This window comes from Lucilia sericata, unplaced genomic scaffold (genome assembly GCF_015586225.1).
Source record: "Lucilia sericata isolate MDLA Ls3-8-SP2 unplaced genomic scaffold, ASM1558622v1 Contig001717F_arrow, whole genome shotgun sequence".
NCBI classification, from domain to species: domain Eukaryota; kingdom Metazoa; phylum Arthropoda; class Insecta; order Diptera; family Calliphoridae; genus Lucilia; species Lucilia sericata.
In genome coordinates, this window is record NW_023995623.1 from 1171 (window position 1) to 17307 (window position 16137).

General features: G+C 31.2%; 1 protein-coding gene across 1 annotated transcript; it reads right to left on the minus strand.

The window, feature by feature from the left end:
- Positions 1–1714: 1714 nt before the first annotated feature.
- On the minus strand, positions 1715–15355 carry LOC119612498 (alpha-tocopherol transfer protein-like). The gene is given in 7 exon segments (XM_037968308.1): positions 1715–2357; positions 2360–2413; positions 2474–2627; positions 2690–2781; positions 8282–8461; positions 11713–11865; positions 15204–15355. Coding segments are annotated over 6 exon segments (912 nt in total). The 5' UTR covers positions 11717–11865; positions 15204–15355; the 3' UTR covers positions 1715–1929.
- Positions 15356–16137: the final 782 nt, after the last annotated feature.

Consider the following 16137-nt stretch of genomic DNA (forward strand, 5'->3'; position numbering starts at 1 on the left):
GTATAGGCTATAGTCTGAACTATAGTATAGGCTATAGTCTGGACTATAGTATAGGCTATAGTCTGGACTATAGTATAGGCTATAGTCCAGACTATATATAGGCTATAGGCTAGGCTATAGTCCAGACTATAGGCTAGGCTATAGTGCAGACTATAGGCTAGGCTATAGTCCAGACTAGAGTCTAGTCTATAGTCTGGACTATAGTCTAGTCTATATTCTGGTATATAGTCTGGACTATAGCATAGTCTATAGTCTAGTCTATAGCCTGGACTATAGTCTAGTCTATATTATTTACTATAGTCTAGTCACGTCCAATCTGTGAACGTGACTATAGACTAGTCAGGACTAGAGTCTAGTCTATAGTCTGGACGATAGTCTAGTCTATAGTCTGGACTATAGTCTAGTCTATAGTCTGGACTATAGTCTAGTCTATAGTCTGGACTATAGTCTAGTCTATATTCTATAGTCTGGACTATAGTCTGGACTAGTCTAGTCTATAGTCTGGACTATAGTCTAGTCTATAATATTTACTATAGTCTAGTCACGTCCAATCTGTGAACGTGACTATAGACTAGTCAGGACTAGAGTCGAGTCTATAGTCTGGACTATAGTCTAGTCTATATTCTAGATCTAGTCTATATTCTGGACTAGAGTCTAGTCTATAGTCTGGACTATAGTCTAGTCTATATTCTATAGTCTGTAGTCTTGACTATAGTCTAGTCGATAGTCTGGACTATAGTCTAGTCTAGTCTATAGTCTGGACTATAGTCTAGTCTAGTCTATAGTCTGGACTATAGTCTAGTCTATAATATTTACTATAGTCTAGTCTATAATATTTACTATAGTCTAGTCACGTCCAATCTGTGAACGTGACTATAGACTAGTCAGGACTAGAGTCTAGTCTATAGTCTGGACTAGAGTCTAGTCTATAGTCTGGACTAGAGTCTAGTTAGTCTATAGTCTGGACTATAGTCTAGTCTATAGTCGGGACTATAGTCAAGTCTATAGTCTAGTCTATAGTCTGGACTATAGTCTAGTCTATAGTCTGGACTATAGTCTAGTCTATAGTCTGGACTACAGTCTAGTCTTTATTATCGACTAAAGTCTAGGCTCTAATCTGGATTTAGTCTGGCCTATGGTCAAGTCTATCTATGTAGTTTTGACTGTAAGCTAGTATATAGACTGTTCTACAGTCCCCGACCATAGGCTATTCTAACATTCTGGACACTAGTCAAAGTCTATAGGCGATTACTCTCTAGTGCAGACAAGACTATAAGCAAGACTACAGTGTTCACTCTAGTCCATGCTATGGTTTAGTCTATTTTCTGAACTATCGACTTTCCGGAAAAGTCCTCTCAATAAAACTAATGTATTTTATGTTATTACAACATTTATTTACTTTTTTTCTTAAATAAGCGCTTTATTATACAATAACTTTCTTCATAATAGTTTCTAAGCGTTTCTTATTCAAAATTAATTTCTGTTTTTATTTTTATATAAAAAATATTATTTCAAGCTTACAAACTAAACAATCCCTTATTACAATACTAAAATCAAGTAATAATGAAACTTAATCCCTGAACTTAAGTGATATTTACAGCCCCCATATTAAATTATTTAGTAAAAATAGAAGAAGGTACAATCTTAATTCAAGTCAAAAATATTATACAAAAAAGTGAAGAAGGAGAAATTAATTTAAAAAATAAATAAGTTTTAAGAAAATTTTGTTTAAAAATTAAAAGGGAAAGTAAGTACATACTTTAAGAACAACTGGCCAGAGTTTGTTCTATAACAGAAATTTTGTTCGGATTTAAAATTCTCCAAAAACAAGTATATTTCTTAAAAACTAATAGTTAACAATAAATGATGGGTGTTATTTTGCGGCAATATAATGGATGTGCGATTTTTTACAAAAAATCTTCTCTGACTCTACTTTTGATAACCATACGAATTAATGGCCTTGTATTCCTTTTCACACTGGACCAACAACTTATACCATTGATTACCATCGATGCGGGGTTCTTTGCGTGAACCACCATAACAGGCGGGTAAACATTCGGGAGACATGTATTTATATAGCGAGTCACGATCGGTACCATGGAAAATAATACGATTACGCAATTTTTCTCTTAAGAAAGGTTTGAATAGAGAAAATACTACATTGAAGATTTTGGGTTGATTGACAATGTGTATGGCCTTGATACGTAGAGGTACCGAATCCTGCAACCAGTCCACAATACGTTTGGCAAAGGCTGGAGTAAATTGCCAAGTCTGTTGTAAACTCAAACCATCCATATCGAAGATGACTACGACACCATTAATTTGTGTTTCAGGCTCCCACATGGCAGCTTCCAATATAAAACGGCAGCCTTGAAGACCTCATCCAAGCAAACTTTCTTGTGTTTCCAGTTCTCTGTACAGGAAAAAAATATGTTAATTTTTATTCTCTTTTAAAGTTGCTCTAAATACTTACTTCCCAATTCCAATACCGCTACTCTACGTCCCAATTGATCTCTATTGGGAAATACTATAATGACATTATGATCAAAGACATTCTTCTCATTGCTGGGTATTAAATCTTTATAAACATCGGCATGTTTAACTTTGAATGAATAATAGTTTTTGATCTGTAATTATAGAATTTATATTAAACATTTCTTTTATTTTAGGAGATCTTAAGAAATATTACCAATTTCAAAGCACTTTCGGGATAGAATTTGCAAACTCTTAAGAATCTCAATAAAAACAAATCATCTCGGGGACATTTTAAATCCGGTTCAGCTAAAATGAAATAAAAAGAAAAAGATATGATCAATAAAAGTAACGAATCATCAAATGAACTAAAACTAGAATAGAATTAGAACAGAACTTGAACAGAACTAGAACAGAACTACATAGAACAAGAACAGAACTAGAACAGAACTAGAACAGAACTAGAACAGAACTAGAACAGAACTAGAACAGAACTAGAACAGAATTAGAACATAACTAGAACAAAACTAGAATAGAAATAGAACAGAACTAGAACAGAACTAGAACAGAACTAGAACAGAACTAGAACAGAACTAGAACAGAACTAGAACAGAACTAGAACAGAACTAGAACATAACTAGAACAGAACTAGAACAGAACTAGAACAGAACTAGAACAGAACTAGAACAGAACTAGAACAGAACTAGAACAGAACTAGAACAGAACTAGAACAGAACTAGAACATAACTAGAACAAAACTAGAATAGAACTAGAACAGAACTAGAATAGAACAGAACTAGAATAGAATAGAACTAGAAGAGAACTAGAACAGAACTAGAACAGAACTAGAACAGAACTAGAACAGAACTAGAACAGAACTAGAACTGAACTAGAACAGAACTAGAACAGAACTAGAACAGAACTAGAACAGAACTAAAACAGAACTAGAATAGAACTAGAACAGAACTAGAACAGAACTAGAACTGAACTAGAACTGAACTAGAACAGAACTAGAACAGAACTAGAACAGAACTAGAACAGAACTAGAACAGAACTAGAACAGAACTAGAACAGAACTAGAACAGAACTAGAACAGAACTAGAACAGAACTAGAACAGAACTAGAACAGAACTAGAACAGAACTAGAACAGAACTAGAACAGAACTAGAACAGAACTAGAACAGAAGTAGAACAGAACTAGAACAGAACTGGAACAGAACTAGAACAGAACTAGATCTGAACTAGAACTGAACTAGAACCGGACTAGAACCGAACTAGAACCGAACTAGAACTGAACTAAAACCGAACTAGAACTGAATTAGAACTGAACAAGAAATTAATTAGAACTAACTAGAACTGAACTAGAACTGAACTAGAACTGAACTAGAACTGAACTAGAACTGAACTAGAACTGAACTAGAACTGAACTAGAACTGAACTAGAACTGAACTAGAACTAACTAGAACTGAACTAGAACTGAACTAGAACTGAACTAGAACTAGAACTGAACTAGAACTGAACTAGAACTGAACTAGAACTGAACTAGAACTGAACTAGAACTGAACTAGAACCGAACTAGAACTGAACTAGAACTGAACTAGAACTGAACTAGAACCGAACTAGAACTGAACTAGAACTGAACTAGAACTGAACTAGAACTGAACTAGAACTGAACTAGAACCGAACTAGAACTGAACTAGAACTAAGGTAGAACTGAAGTAGAAACGAGCTAGTCCATACTATAGACTGTACTATAGATGGTAGTATAGACTATAGTCCATAGTATAGAATAGACTTTTTCCCAGACTAACACCTATATAATGGACTATAGTCTGCTATTCTCTATAAAACCATTACGATTTGGTATAAGTTATAAACTTTCCATTAAAATAAAGAAAATATTAACTAGAATATTTTGATGATATTTTGTTTAATTTAAGCCATAAATTTAAAACAAAAAAACTTTAATTTCATTATAATTTCGAAGGTCTAGTTAGTATTAAACATTTAGACTTTGAATACAATTAAAAATTCCTAAAAACACAACTAAAAAAGGTCATTATTATAAGTTGAACACGTACATATAAAACTAATCTTTTTTTCAAGACAATGAGAGAGTCTCTAAAGTTTAAAGCTAACTTGTAGTTAAATAGAAAGATTTGTAGATAAAATATTTAGTTATTATTATTTTTTAATTTCTACTTAATTACAGACAAAAGTTAACTATATTTTTTTTTTTGATAAATCATTCTAAAGTAATTAACACGTAAAGTTTAAAAAAAATTAAATACAATAAAAAAGTTTTTTCAAAACTTTGCAATAATAAAAATAATTAAATATTTTCTAACAATTACAACTGCCGCCGCCTTTTGAATTTTTATTTAAATGTTTAACAAGTACTAAAGTTAAACAATTAAACGTCACATTTTTGTTTTTAAGTCAAAATTCCGAAATTTAAATTTCATTCAACATTTGTATAACTTTGCCTTATATCTTACTCATCATTAAGTTTTTTGTATTTTTAAACAAGTTTTCGCTTGTATTTCTAACCATAAAGAATAAAAAATTTTTAAATTAAGTTCAAGGTTGTTAAATGAACAACAATAAAACTATTTTCATTTTTGGTAGTGGAGGGTTTTTGGCCGCTAGAAACTGAAACTGAAATTGAAATTTTGACATGTTTTTGTTGTGGTTTGTCTGTTTGTTGTGTTTGACAGATGCGGAACTGTTTACATTATTGATTTGTTTGCACATTTACGGTAAAAATACTAATAAAAGAAATAAATTTAAGAAAGAGCCGAAAAATATATTTGATTTCTTGATCTAGTTATTATTGTGTGTTATTTCTTATATTATTTTTTAACTTAATTTATTTTAACAAGGTTCTTCTTTTCTCAAGAATTTGCAAGATCTTTTTTTGTTTATTTTAGGCAAGTTCAGGGTTGTATTCAATATATAATTGTAAGGTTGCATTTTGTGTGCATTTTTTTTTTGTGTTCTTTTCAAAACTAGTTTTTTTTATTGTGGAAAAAACCCTCATGAGAGTGACCTTAGTTTAAGAATATATATTTTAAATTATTCTGATATTATGCTTGAAGATGCAAGTTTTTTTTTGATGAAATTTAAGTAGAGGTTGCACTACCATTTAAGGTTGCATTTGCTTGTGGTTTTTTATGAATACAAGATTTTTTCAGCAACCTTGGTTTGGCATGATATTTAATCACTTACATTAAATTTTATAGAAACGATTTATGCTTGAAATAATCAAGATTTTTATTTGAAGTTCTTTATAGAAAATGTTTACAATTCGAAGTAGATAATCTGATAGTCAATTTTAGATTTATTCTAATTCAGCTCTAGTTCAGTCTTAATTCTGTTCTAGTTCAGTTCTAGTTCAGTTCTAGTTCAGTTCTAGTTCAGTTCTAGTTCAGTTCTAGTTCAGTTCTAGTTCAGTTCTAGTTCAGTTCTAGTTCAGTTCTAGTTCAGTTCTAGTTCAGTTCTAGTTCAGTTCTAGTTCAGTTCTAGTTCAAATCTAGTTCAGTTCTAGTTCAGTTCTAATTTAGTTCTAGTTCAGTTCTAGTTCAGTTCTAGTTCAGTTCTAGTTCAGTTCTAGTTCAAATCTAGTTCAGTTCTAGTTCAGTTCTAGTTCAGTTCTAGTTCAGTTCTAGTTCTATTCTAGTTCAGTTCTAGTTCAGTCTAGTTCAGTTCTAGTTCAGTTCTAGTTCATTTCTAGTTCAGTTCTAGTTCAGTTCTAGTTCAGTTCTAGTTCAGTTCTAGTTCAGTTCTAGTTCAGTTTCTAGTTCAGTTCTAGTTCAGTTCTAGTTCAGTTCTAGTTCAGTTCTAGTTCAGTTCTAGTTCAGTTCTAGTTCAGTTCTAGTTCAGTTCTAGTTCAGTTCTAGTTCAGTTCTAGTTCAGTTCTAGTTCAGTTCTAGTTCAGTTCTAGTTCAGTTCTAGTTCAGTTCTAGTTCAGTTCTAGTTCAGTTCTAGTTCAGTTCTAGTTCAGTTCTAGTTCAGTTCTAGTTAGTTCAGTTCTAGTTCAGTTCTAGTTCTGTTCAGTTCTAGTTCAGTTCTAGTTCAGTTCTAGTTCAGTTCTAGTTCAGTTCTAGTTCTAGTTCAGTTCAGTTCTAGTTCAGTTCTAGTTCAGTTCTAGTTCAGTTCTAGTTCAGTTCTAGTTCAGTTCTAGTTCAGTTCTAGTTCAGTTCTAGTTCTGTTCTAGTTCAGTTCTAGTTCAGTTCTAGTTCAGTTCTAGTTCTGTTCTAGTTCAGTTCTAGTTCAGTTCTAGTTCAGTTCTAGTTCAGTTCTAGTTCAGTTCTAGTTCAGTTCTAGTTCAGTTCTAGTTCAGATCTAGTTCAGTTCTAGTTCAGTTCTAGTTCAGTTCTAGTTCAGTTTTAGTTCAGTTCTAGTTCAGTTCTAGTTCAGTTCTAGTTCAGTTCTAGTTCAGTTCTAGTTCAGTTCTAGTTCAGTTCTAGTTCAGTTCTAGTTCAGTTCTAGTTCAGTTCTAGTTCAGTTCTAGTTCAGTTCTAGTTCAGTGCTAGTTCAGTTCTAGTTCAGTTCTATTTCAGTTCTAGTTCAGTTCTAGTTCAGTTCTAGTTCAGTTCTAGTTTAGTTTAGTTCTACTTCAGTTCTGGTTCAGTTCTAGTTCAGTTCTAGTTCAGTTCTAGTTCAGTTCTAGTTCAGTTCTAGTTCAGTTCTAGTTCAGTTCTAGTTCAGTTCTAGTTCAGTTCTAGTTCAGTTCTAGTTCAGTTCTAGTTCAGTTCTAATTCAGCTCTAGTTCGTTTTAGTTCAGTTCCAGTTCTATTCTACTTTAGTTCTAGGTCAGTTCTACTTAAGTTCTTGTTTTTTTATATTCTTTAAAGTCTAAACGTTAGTAGGGACCTGTAATTTCCGATTTAGCTATTATTCCTTGGAAATTGTTTATAACTCTTTTCAGCAATTCGTTCAAAAACCCCAGTTGTTGACAGTTACTGTTATACACGTGTCCATTTGTAAATTGCATATACAATGCAGATAAAATCAATTAGCGATAACCTTTTTTAATCATATTTTCTCAGAAATATGTGATATTTTTAAACAATTAACATTATAATAGATTGTATTAATTCTTACTTAACATTTCTCTACCAGCAAAATGTTGCTAATGCATTTTGACTGTAATTGTAGTTGCTGTTAGATTTCAAAACTGGTTGTTTTTGTTATTAATTGTAAATATTATTTTATAACATTTTAGAAGAAAACAATAATAGTAATAACAACAATTACGAAATGAATCATAATTTTTGAAAAAGTGTTACATTAGGGTGATTCAAGAAGAAGGCAAAATTGTTGTTGACTGTAAGCAATAAGAAGAAAATTTTTGATATTCCTATACCTCCTTATTGTTTACATTTCAAAATATTTTTATTAGCATTTTAATTTAAATCTGTGGGGATTTTTTGTCTACGTGTTCTCCGACATTGTCTACTGAAACCGTTTAAATGAAAGCTGCTGTCATTGTTAAGTACTGAGAAATTGTAAATGGCTTTTTAGTTCAATTATAAAATCTAATGCAATAGATTAAGGGTCATGATAATAACTGCATAAAAACAAACATTAAATAATTTAAAACAAATTAGTTATGAAAAAAAAACTTGCGAAATAATCATATTTATTTAGTAAATATAAGATTTGCAGTAAAAAAAACTTTTAAACTTTGAGAATTTTCTGAACTAAACTAAAACAGAACTACGATAAAAGACCCAAATACTCGCAAATGTATCGATTTTCTTTTAGAACTTTCTTAAAAAGAAGTCACTGTATTTCAATTACTTACCATCCAATAATTTTTTAAGTTCCGCTGTGCCTTTTTGAATATTTTCGGGAGTTTCCCGTAGTTCACGTAAAGCCACTTCTTTGGTACGTTCACAGGGTTCACCCAATTCAAATTGTAGTTTATAGTCTCCCACCATAATGGCAGGTACTTCTTCGATTTCGGTAATCATGGTAGGGATCTCTGTAAAAAGATATTAAAACAAAACAAAATTTGTTATTAAAGTTAATGTAATCTAAGTTTAACAAATTAATAATCGCATTAGCTATTGAGATAATTAAATTACAAAATAAACAAATAATTTAAATAACATTAGTGTATTATTTATAATAGTGTAGAAAAGTTCTTATTTAAATAAATTCTGCTGCAAACATTAATTACAGGTCTTGAACCAAGTGATGAAAGTAGTTTGATCTTACTACTTAGTCATGTTTGACGTATTTCCTATAACTTTCCTGATATCAATTAAAACTATGACCTTAGTGCTAATTAAAAACAATAATAACTGCAATATCGTAGCAATTTTGTAATTGACCAGGTTTTTTGTTTAAAAATAACTTAACTCTCTAATTAATGATCAATTATATTGAATTATTTAAAATATTTTTGATTATTTGATTGATTACATTATCCCTGTAGTAAAGAATTAATGTAGAATATCATTAAACCGGACAACGGTATCAATTAAATTAAAAATTATTTCAAATTAATTATTTATCAATATAACTTTGAATTGTTTTAAAAAAAAATTTAATTTGAACATTAAGAATAGAAACTAAATCTGCACTGAACTAAATCTTGAACTGAACTTGAAGAGAACTAGAACAGAATTAGAATAGAACTAGAACAGAATTAGAATAGAACTAGAACAGAACTAGAACAGAACTAAAACTGAACTAGAACTGAATTAGAACTGAACTAGAACTGAACTAGAACAGAACTAGAACAGAACTAAAACTGAACTAGAACTGAATTAGAACTAGAACTGAACTGAACTAGAACTGAACTAGAACTGAACTGAACTGAACTAGAACTGAACTAGAGCTGAACTGAACTAAACTGAACTAGAACTGAACTAGAAACTGAAACTAGAACTGAACTAGAACTGAACTAGAACTGAACTAGAACTGAACTAGAACTGAACTAGAACTGAACTAGAACTGAACTAGAACTGAACTAGACTGAACTAGAACTGATACTGAACTAGAACTGAACTAGAACTGAACTAGAACTGAACTAGAACTGAACTAGAACTGAACTAGAACTGAACTAGAACTGAACTAGAACTGAACTAGAACTGACTGAACTAGAAACTGAACTAGAACTGAACTAGACTGAACTAGAACTGAAAACTAGAACTGAACTAGAAATGAACTAGAACTGAACCTAGAACTGAACTAGAACTGAACTAGAACTGAACGAGAACTGAACTACTAGAACTGAACTAGAACTGAACTAGAACTGAACTGAACTGAACTGAACTAGAACTGAACTAGAACTGAACTAGAACTGAACTAGAACTGAACTAGAACTGAACTAGAACTGAACTAGAACTGAACTAGAACTGAACTAGAACTGAACTAGAACTGAACTAGAACTGAACTAGAACTGAACTAGAACTGAACTAGAACTGAACTAGAACTGAACTAGACTGAACTAGAACTGAACTGAACTAGAACTGAACTAGAACTGAACTAGAACTGAACTAGAACTGAACTAGAACTGAACTAAACTGAACTAGAACTGAACTAGAACTGAACTAGAACTGAACTAGAACTGAACTAGAACTGAACTAGAACTGAACTAGAACTGAACTAGAACTGAACTAGAACTGAACTAGAACTGAACTAGAACTGAACTAGAACTGAACTAGAACTGAACTAGAACTGAACTAGAACTGAACTAGAACTGAACTAGAACTGAACTAGAACTGAACTAGAACTGAACTAGAACTGAACTAGAACTGAACTAGAACTGAACTAGAACTGAACTAGAACTGAACTAGAACTGAACTAGAACTGAACTAGAACTGAACTAGAACTGAACTAGAACTGAACTAGAACTGAACTAGAACTGAACTAGAACTGAACTAGAACTGAACTAGAACTGAACTAGAACTGAACTAGAACTGAACTAGAACTGAACTAGAACTGAACTAGAACTGAACTAGAACTGAACTAGAACTGAACTAGAACTGAACTAGAACTGAACTAGAACTGAACTAGAACTGAACTAGAACTGAACTAGAACTGAACTAGAACTGAACTAGAACTGAACTAGAACTGAACTAGAACTGAACTAGAACTGAACTAGAACTGACTAGAACTGAACTAGAACTGAACTAAACTGAACTAGAACTGAACTAGAACTGAACTAGAACTGAACTAGAACTGAACTAGAACTGAACTAGAACTGAACTAGAACTGAACTAGAACTGAACTAGAACTGAACTAGAACTGAACTAGAACTGAACTAGAACTGAACTAGAACTGAACTAGAACTGAACTAGAACTGAACTAATGAACTGAACTAGAACTGAAACTAGAACTGAACTAGAACTGAACTAGAACTGAACTAGAACTGAATTAGAACAGAACTAGAACAGAACTAGAACAGAACTAGAACAGAACTAGAACAGAACTAGAACAGAACTAGAACTGAACTAGAACTGAACTAGAACTGAACTAGAACTGAACTAGAACTGAACTAGAAGTGAACTAGAACTGAACTAGAACTGAACTAGAACTGAACTAGAACTGAACTAGAACTGAACTAGAACTGAACTAGAACTGAACTAGAACTGAACTAGAACTGAACTAGAACTGAACTAGAACTGAACTAGAACTGAACTAGAACTGAACTAGAACTGAACTAGAACTGAACTAGAACTGAACTAGAACTGAACTAGAACTGAACTAGAATTGAACTAGAACTGACCTAGAACTGAACTAGAACTGAACTAGAACTGAACTAGAACTGAACTAGAACTGAACTAGAACTGAACTACAACTGAACTAGAACTGAACTAGAACTGAACTAGAACTGAACTAGAACTGAACTAGAACTGAACTAGAACTGAACTAGAACTGAACTAGAACTGAACTAGAACTGAACTAGAACTTAACTAGAACTGAACTAGAAATGAACTAGAACTGAACTAAAACTGAACTAGAAATGAACTAGAACTGAACTAGAGGGCTTAACTAGTTGCAGTTAAGCCCTCTAGTTCGGTCTATCTTAGGCTATTGACTCGATTTAAGATTTTAGTAGTTTTAGTTGTGCTGCGACCATTTAGCAGGTTTGTTGCAACATCAATAGGTTTGATGCTTATGCAACTAGAAGTTTGTGGTCGTAACTTGAGCTTAACGAAACTTACGTTTAAAAAGATTATTGTAATTAAGTAAAAAATTTTGAAATGTTTAATAATTACTTACTCATTTTGGTAATATGTGTGTTTTTGTGTTTTTGTTGTTTACTGTTATTTTTTGAGTTTGTGTTACAATCAATTAAATGTCTGTGTTGATTTTAGCAAATTATTTTTGTTTTGCATAGATTTTTAAATAATTTTTATTTATTTTCTGTATTTACTGTTGAAATCTTCAAGTTAATATTTGTTTTAAAAAAAATATGTGTAATTAATTATTTTGTTTTTAAATATTTTTGTTTGAGTTTTAAATTATTCATATAAATTTAATTATTTATTTATAAATGAATCATAAATTAATAAATTTACAATAGATTTGTGCATTTATTTATAAATTTAATAGTAAATATTATAACGAGTATGCCAAGTCAGAGTTATTGGCAAATAACAACTTTTAATATTTTTTTTATTTTATCTAAATTGGCAGGTCTTAACCTTTCATTATTAATGCAACTTTGTAATTATTATAACTGGTATTAAGCTTTCTAATATAAAATCTGGGTTTCATTAACAAATCAACTTTTCAACAAAATGTGAGGAACATAAAATGGAACCCCTAGTGTAATTGCATTAAAAAAAATATAATTAAAATTTTATTTCAACTTTTTTAATTCACTCTCAATGTCTTTAAATAATAATTATAAAAAAATATGATTATTAAACAAAAAGTCATGCAATTATAAAATTTCGATTTTTTTTTTTTTTTTGTTAAATGGAATATTTTTGCAAAATAATAACTTTGCTTAAAACAATATTAACCAAAAAAATTAAAAATAAAAATTTTTTAAATATTCTAATTTAAGATGAAGGTGACGCAAATTGTCAGTTAAAAATTAATTGCATTACGCAATGTACTAAATTTTTTTTCCTAAAATTAAACCAGTTTTCATTTTTAAAATAAATTGGTTGCTTGAACTTGAGATTTTATATAGGAAATTTCTCGAAATTTTAAGAGATTTTTATAAAACAATTACTCTATATAATGAACAGATTTTCTATAGAACTAGATTTTCTATAGAAATGAACTAAACGAGAACTATAACAAAGCTAGAACACAACCGGAACAGAACTAGTACATAACTGGAACAGAACTAGAACGTAACTGGAACACAACTAAAACAGAACTAGAACAGAACTTGAACAGAACTAGCACAGAACTAGAACAGAACTAGAACAGAACTAGAACAGAACTAGAACAGAACTAGAACAGAACTAGAACAGAACTAGAACAGAACTAGAACAGAACTAGAACAGAACTAGAACAGAACTAGAACAGAACTAGAACAGAACTAGAACAGAACTAGAACAGAACTAGAACAGAACTAGAACAGAACTAGAACAGAACTAGAACAGAACTAGAACAGAACTAGAACAGAACTAGAACAGAACTAGAACAGAACTAGAACAGAACTAGAACAGAACTAGAACAGAACTAGAAAGAACTAGAACAGAACTAGAACAGAACTAGAACAGAACTAGAACAGAACTAGAACAGAACTAGAACCGAACTAGAACAGAACTAGAACAGAACTAGAACAGAACTAGAACAGAACTAGAACAGAACTAGAACAGAACTAGAACAGAACTAGAACAGAACTAGAACAGAACTAGAACAGAACTAGAACAGAACAGAACTATAGAACTAGAACAGAACTAGAACTAGAACAGAACTAGAACAGAACTAGAACAGAACTAGAACAGAACTAGAACAGAACTAGAACAGAACTAGAACAGAACTAGAACAGAACTAGAACAGAACTAGAACAGAACTAGAACAGAACTAGAACAGAACTAGAACAGAACTAGAACAGAACTAGAACAGAACTAGAACAGAACTAGAACAGAACTTGAACAGAACTAGAACAGAACTAGAACTAGAACAGAACTAGAACAGAACTAGAACAGAACTAGAACAGAACTAGAACAAACTAGAACAGAACTAGAACAGAACTAGAACAGAACTAGAACAGAACTAGAACAGAACTAGAAACAGAACTAGAACAGAACTAGAACAGAACTAGAACAGAACTAGAACAGAAACTGGAACAGAAGTAGAACAAAACAAGAACAGAACTAGAACAGAACTAGAACTGAACTAGAACTGAACTAGAACTGAACTGAACTAGAATTGAACTAGAACTGAACTAGGACTGAACTAGAACTAGAACTGAACTAGAACCTGAACTAGAACTGAACTAGAACTGAACTAGAACTGAACTAGAACTGAACTAGAACTGAACTAGAACTGAACTAGAACTGAACTAGACTGAACTAGAACTGAACTAGAACTGAACTAGAACTGAACTAGAACTGAACTAGAACTGAACTAGAACTGAACTAGAACTGAACTAGAACTGAACTAGAACTGAACTAGAACTGAACTAGAACTGAACTAGAACAGAACTAGAACAGAACTAGAACAGAACTAGAACTGAACTAGAACTGAACTAGAACTGAACTAGAACTGAACTAGAACTGAACTAGAACTGAACTAGAACTGTGAACTAGAACGAACTAGAACTGAACTAGAACTGAACTAGAACTGAACTAGAACTGAACTAGAACTGAACTAGAACTGAACTAGAACTGAACTAGAACTGAACTAGAACTGAACTAGAACTGAACTAGAACTGAACTAGAACTGAACTAGAACTGAACTAGAACTGAACTAGAACTGAACTAGAACTGAACTAGAACTGAACTAGAACTGAACTAGAACTGAACTAGAACTGAACTAGAACTGAACTAGAACTGAACTAGAACTGAACTAGAACTGAACTAGAACTGAACTAGAACTGAACTAGAACTGAACTAGAACTGAACTAGAACTGAACTAGAACTGAACTAGAACTGCACTAGAACTGAACTAGAACTGAACTAGAACTAAACTAGAACTGAACTAAAACTGAACTAGAACATTTTCTATAGAAAATTTCTCAAAATATTGACATTTTCTGTAGAAATTTTCTCAAATATTGACAATAGTTTCTATAGTCTATTTTTTTTAGAAAATTTATCAGAATTAACAAAATTTTTTCTAAAGAAAGTTTTTAATAATTTCGGACTAAGTACTTCCGGAGTATTTAAAATAATTTTGGTTATAATATTGATTTGTTTTTAGACATTTTTTTCCATTTCGTTTTTAAGGGTTATTATTTGAAATCACTGCACAAATTTATTGTTCAAATTATTTTTTATTCTTAATGAAATCTTGAGTTGCTGGATAAATTTGTCAAATGATTTTTATTATTAAATTTTTCATATAATTGGATGATAATCAGTTTGTTGTTGTTATAAATGAAAAATACAAATAAATAAATAATATTTTTTTCAATAAATTTCTTTTAAAACACTCATTCATACAATTTATATTATTGATTTAGTTAAGCGACAAAAAGAAACGCGATTATATTTTGTTTTTGGGAAAAAACCACCAGACTTTTTTTTAAAAAAAGTTGTGTGTCCGTAGGTCTGTCGGAAGTGTTTAGTTTTTTTAGATACCGTTTATAGAAACGTGTTTTTTCTTTTGTATAAAAAACACTGCACAATTTAATTTAAAATTTAAATTATTAAAAAAACTGAATTTAAACTCGAACACGTTAAAGACTGGAAGACTGCGTACGTTAAGCGTCAAAAGTAAAGATGAAACTGTTCAAGTATTTTAGAAACTACACAGATTTTATTAAACAAAATTTACGAAAAAAAATCAACCAGCTACAACAATAATAATAAAATTAAATTGTTGTTATTGTATTTTGAAATTTATACATACACGTGAAGTTTAAGTTCTACTTTAATGAGGCATATATACAAGTCCAACAACAACAACAGCAGCAGCAGCAGAAGTAGTCGCGTTATAAAGCCTGGGTTTTGCTTAGATCAAAGATCAATAACTAACAGTTAAGAGAGTTTTATTGTTTATTATTTAAGAGTAGCTTAAACTAGAGTTAAAGTAAAGAGCAAATAGCTATTTAGCAGTTAAATACGTAACTCTTATTGCAACTGAGACAATGACCTTTTTGACTTGTAGTTTTAATAACGATGTGTTCAGAGATTGACTACTGAAGGGAAGTTTCAATATTAACAGGGGGAGCTATTGAGTTTTTGTAACATTTAGGTTAAAAGGGTTCAGTTCAGTTCAATGGGAAATGAATGTGCAAGATTGTTGAAAACTGGTTTATTTATAAATTAAAAGCTTGATGTCAAAATCTCAAAGTCTATGGGCTAAGAGAATTGTAAATAATTGTTATTAAGAAAAACAAAACAATTTTAATTTTAAAAAAACAAACTCTTCATGTATGAGTTTGTTTAATAAAAAATCTCAAGAAGAAAATGAAGTCAACTTACTTGCTTACTTACTTACTTACTTACTTACTCACGACTTACATTACTTACTTACTTACTTACTTACTTACTTACGTACGGACGGACGGAC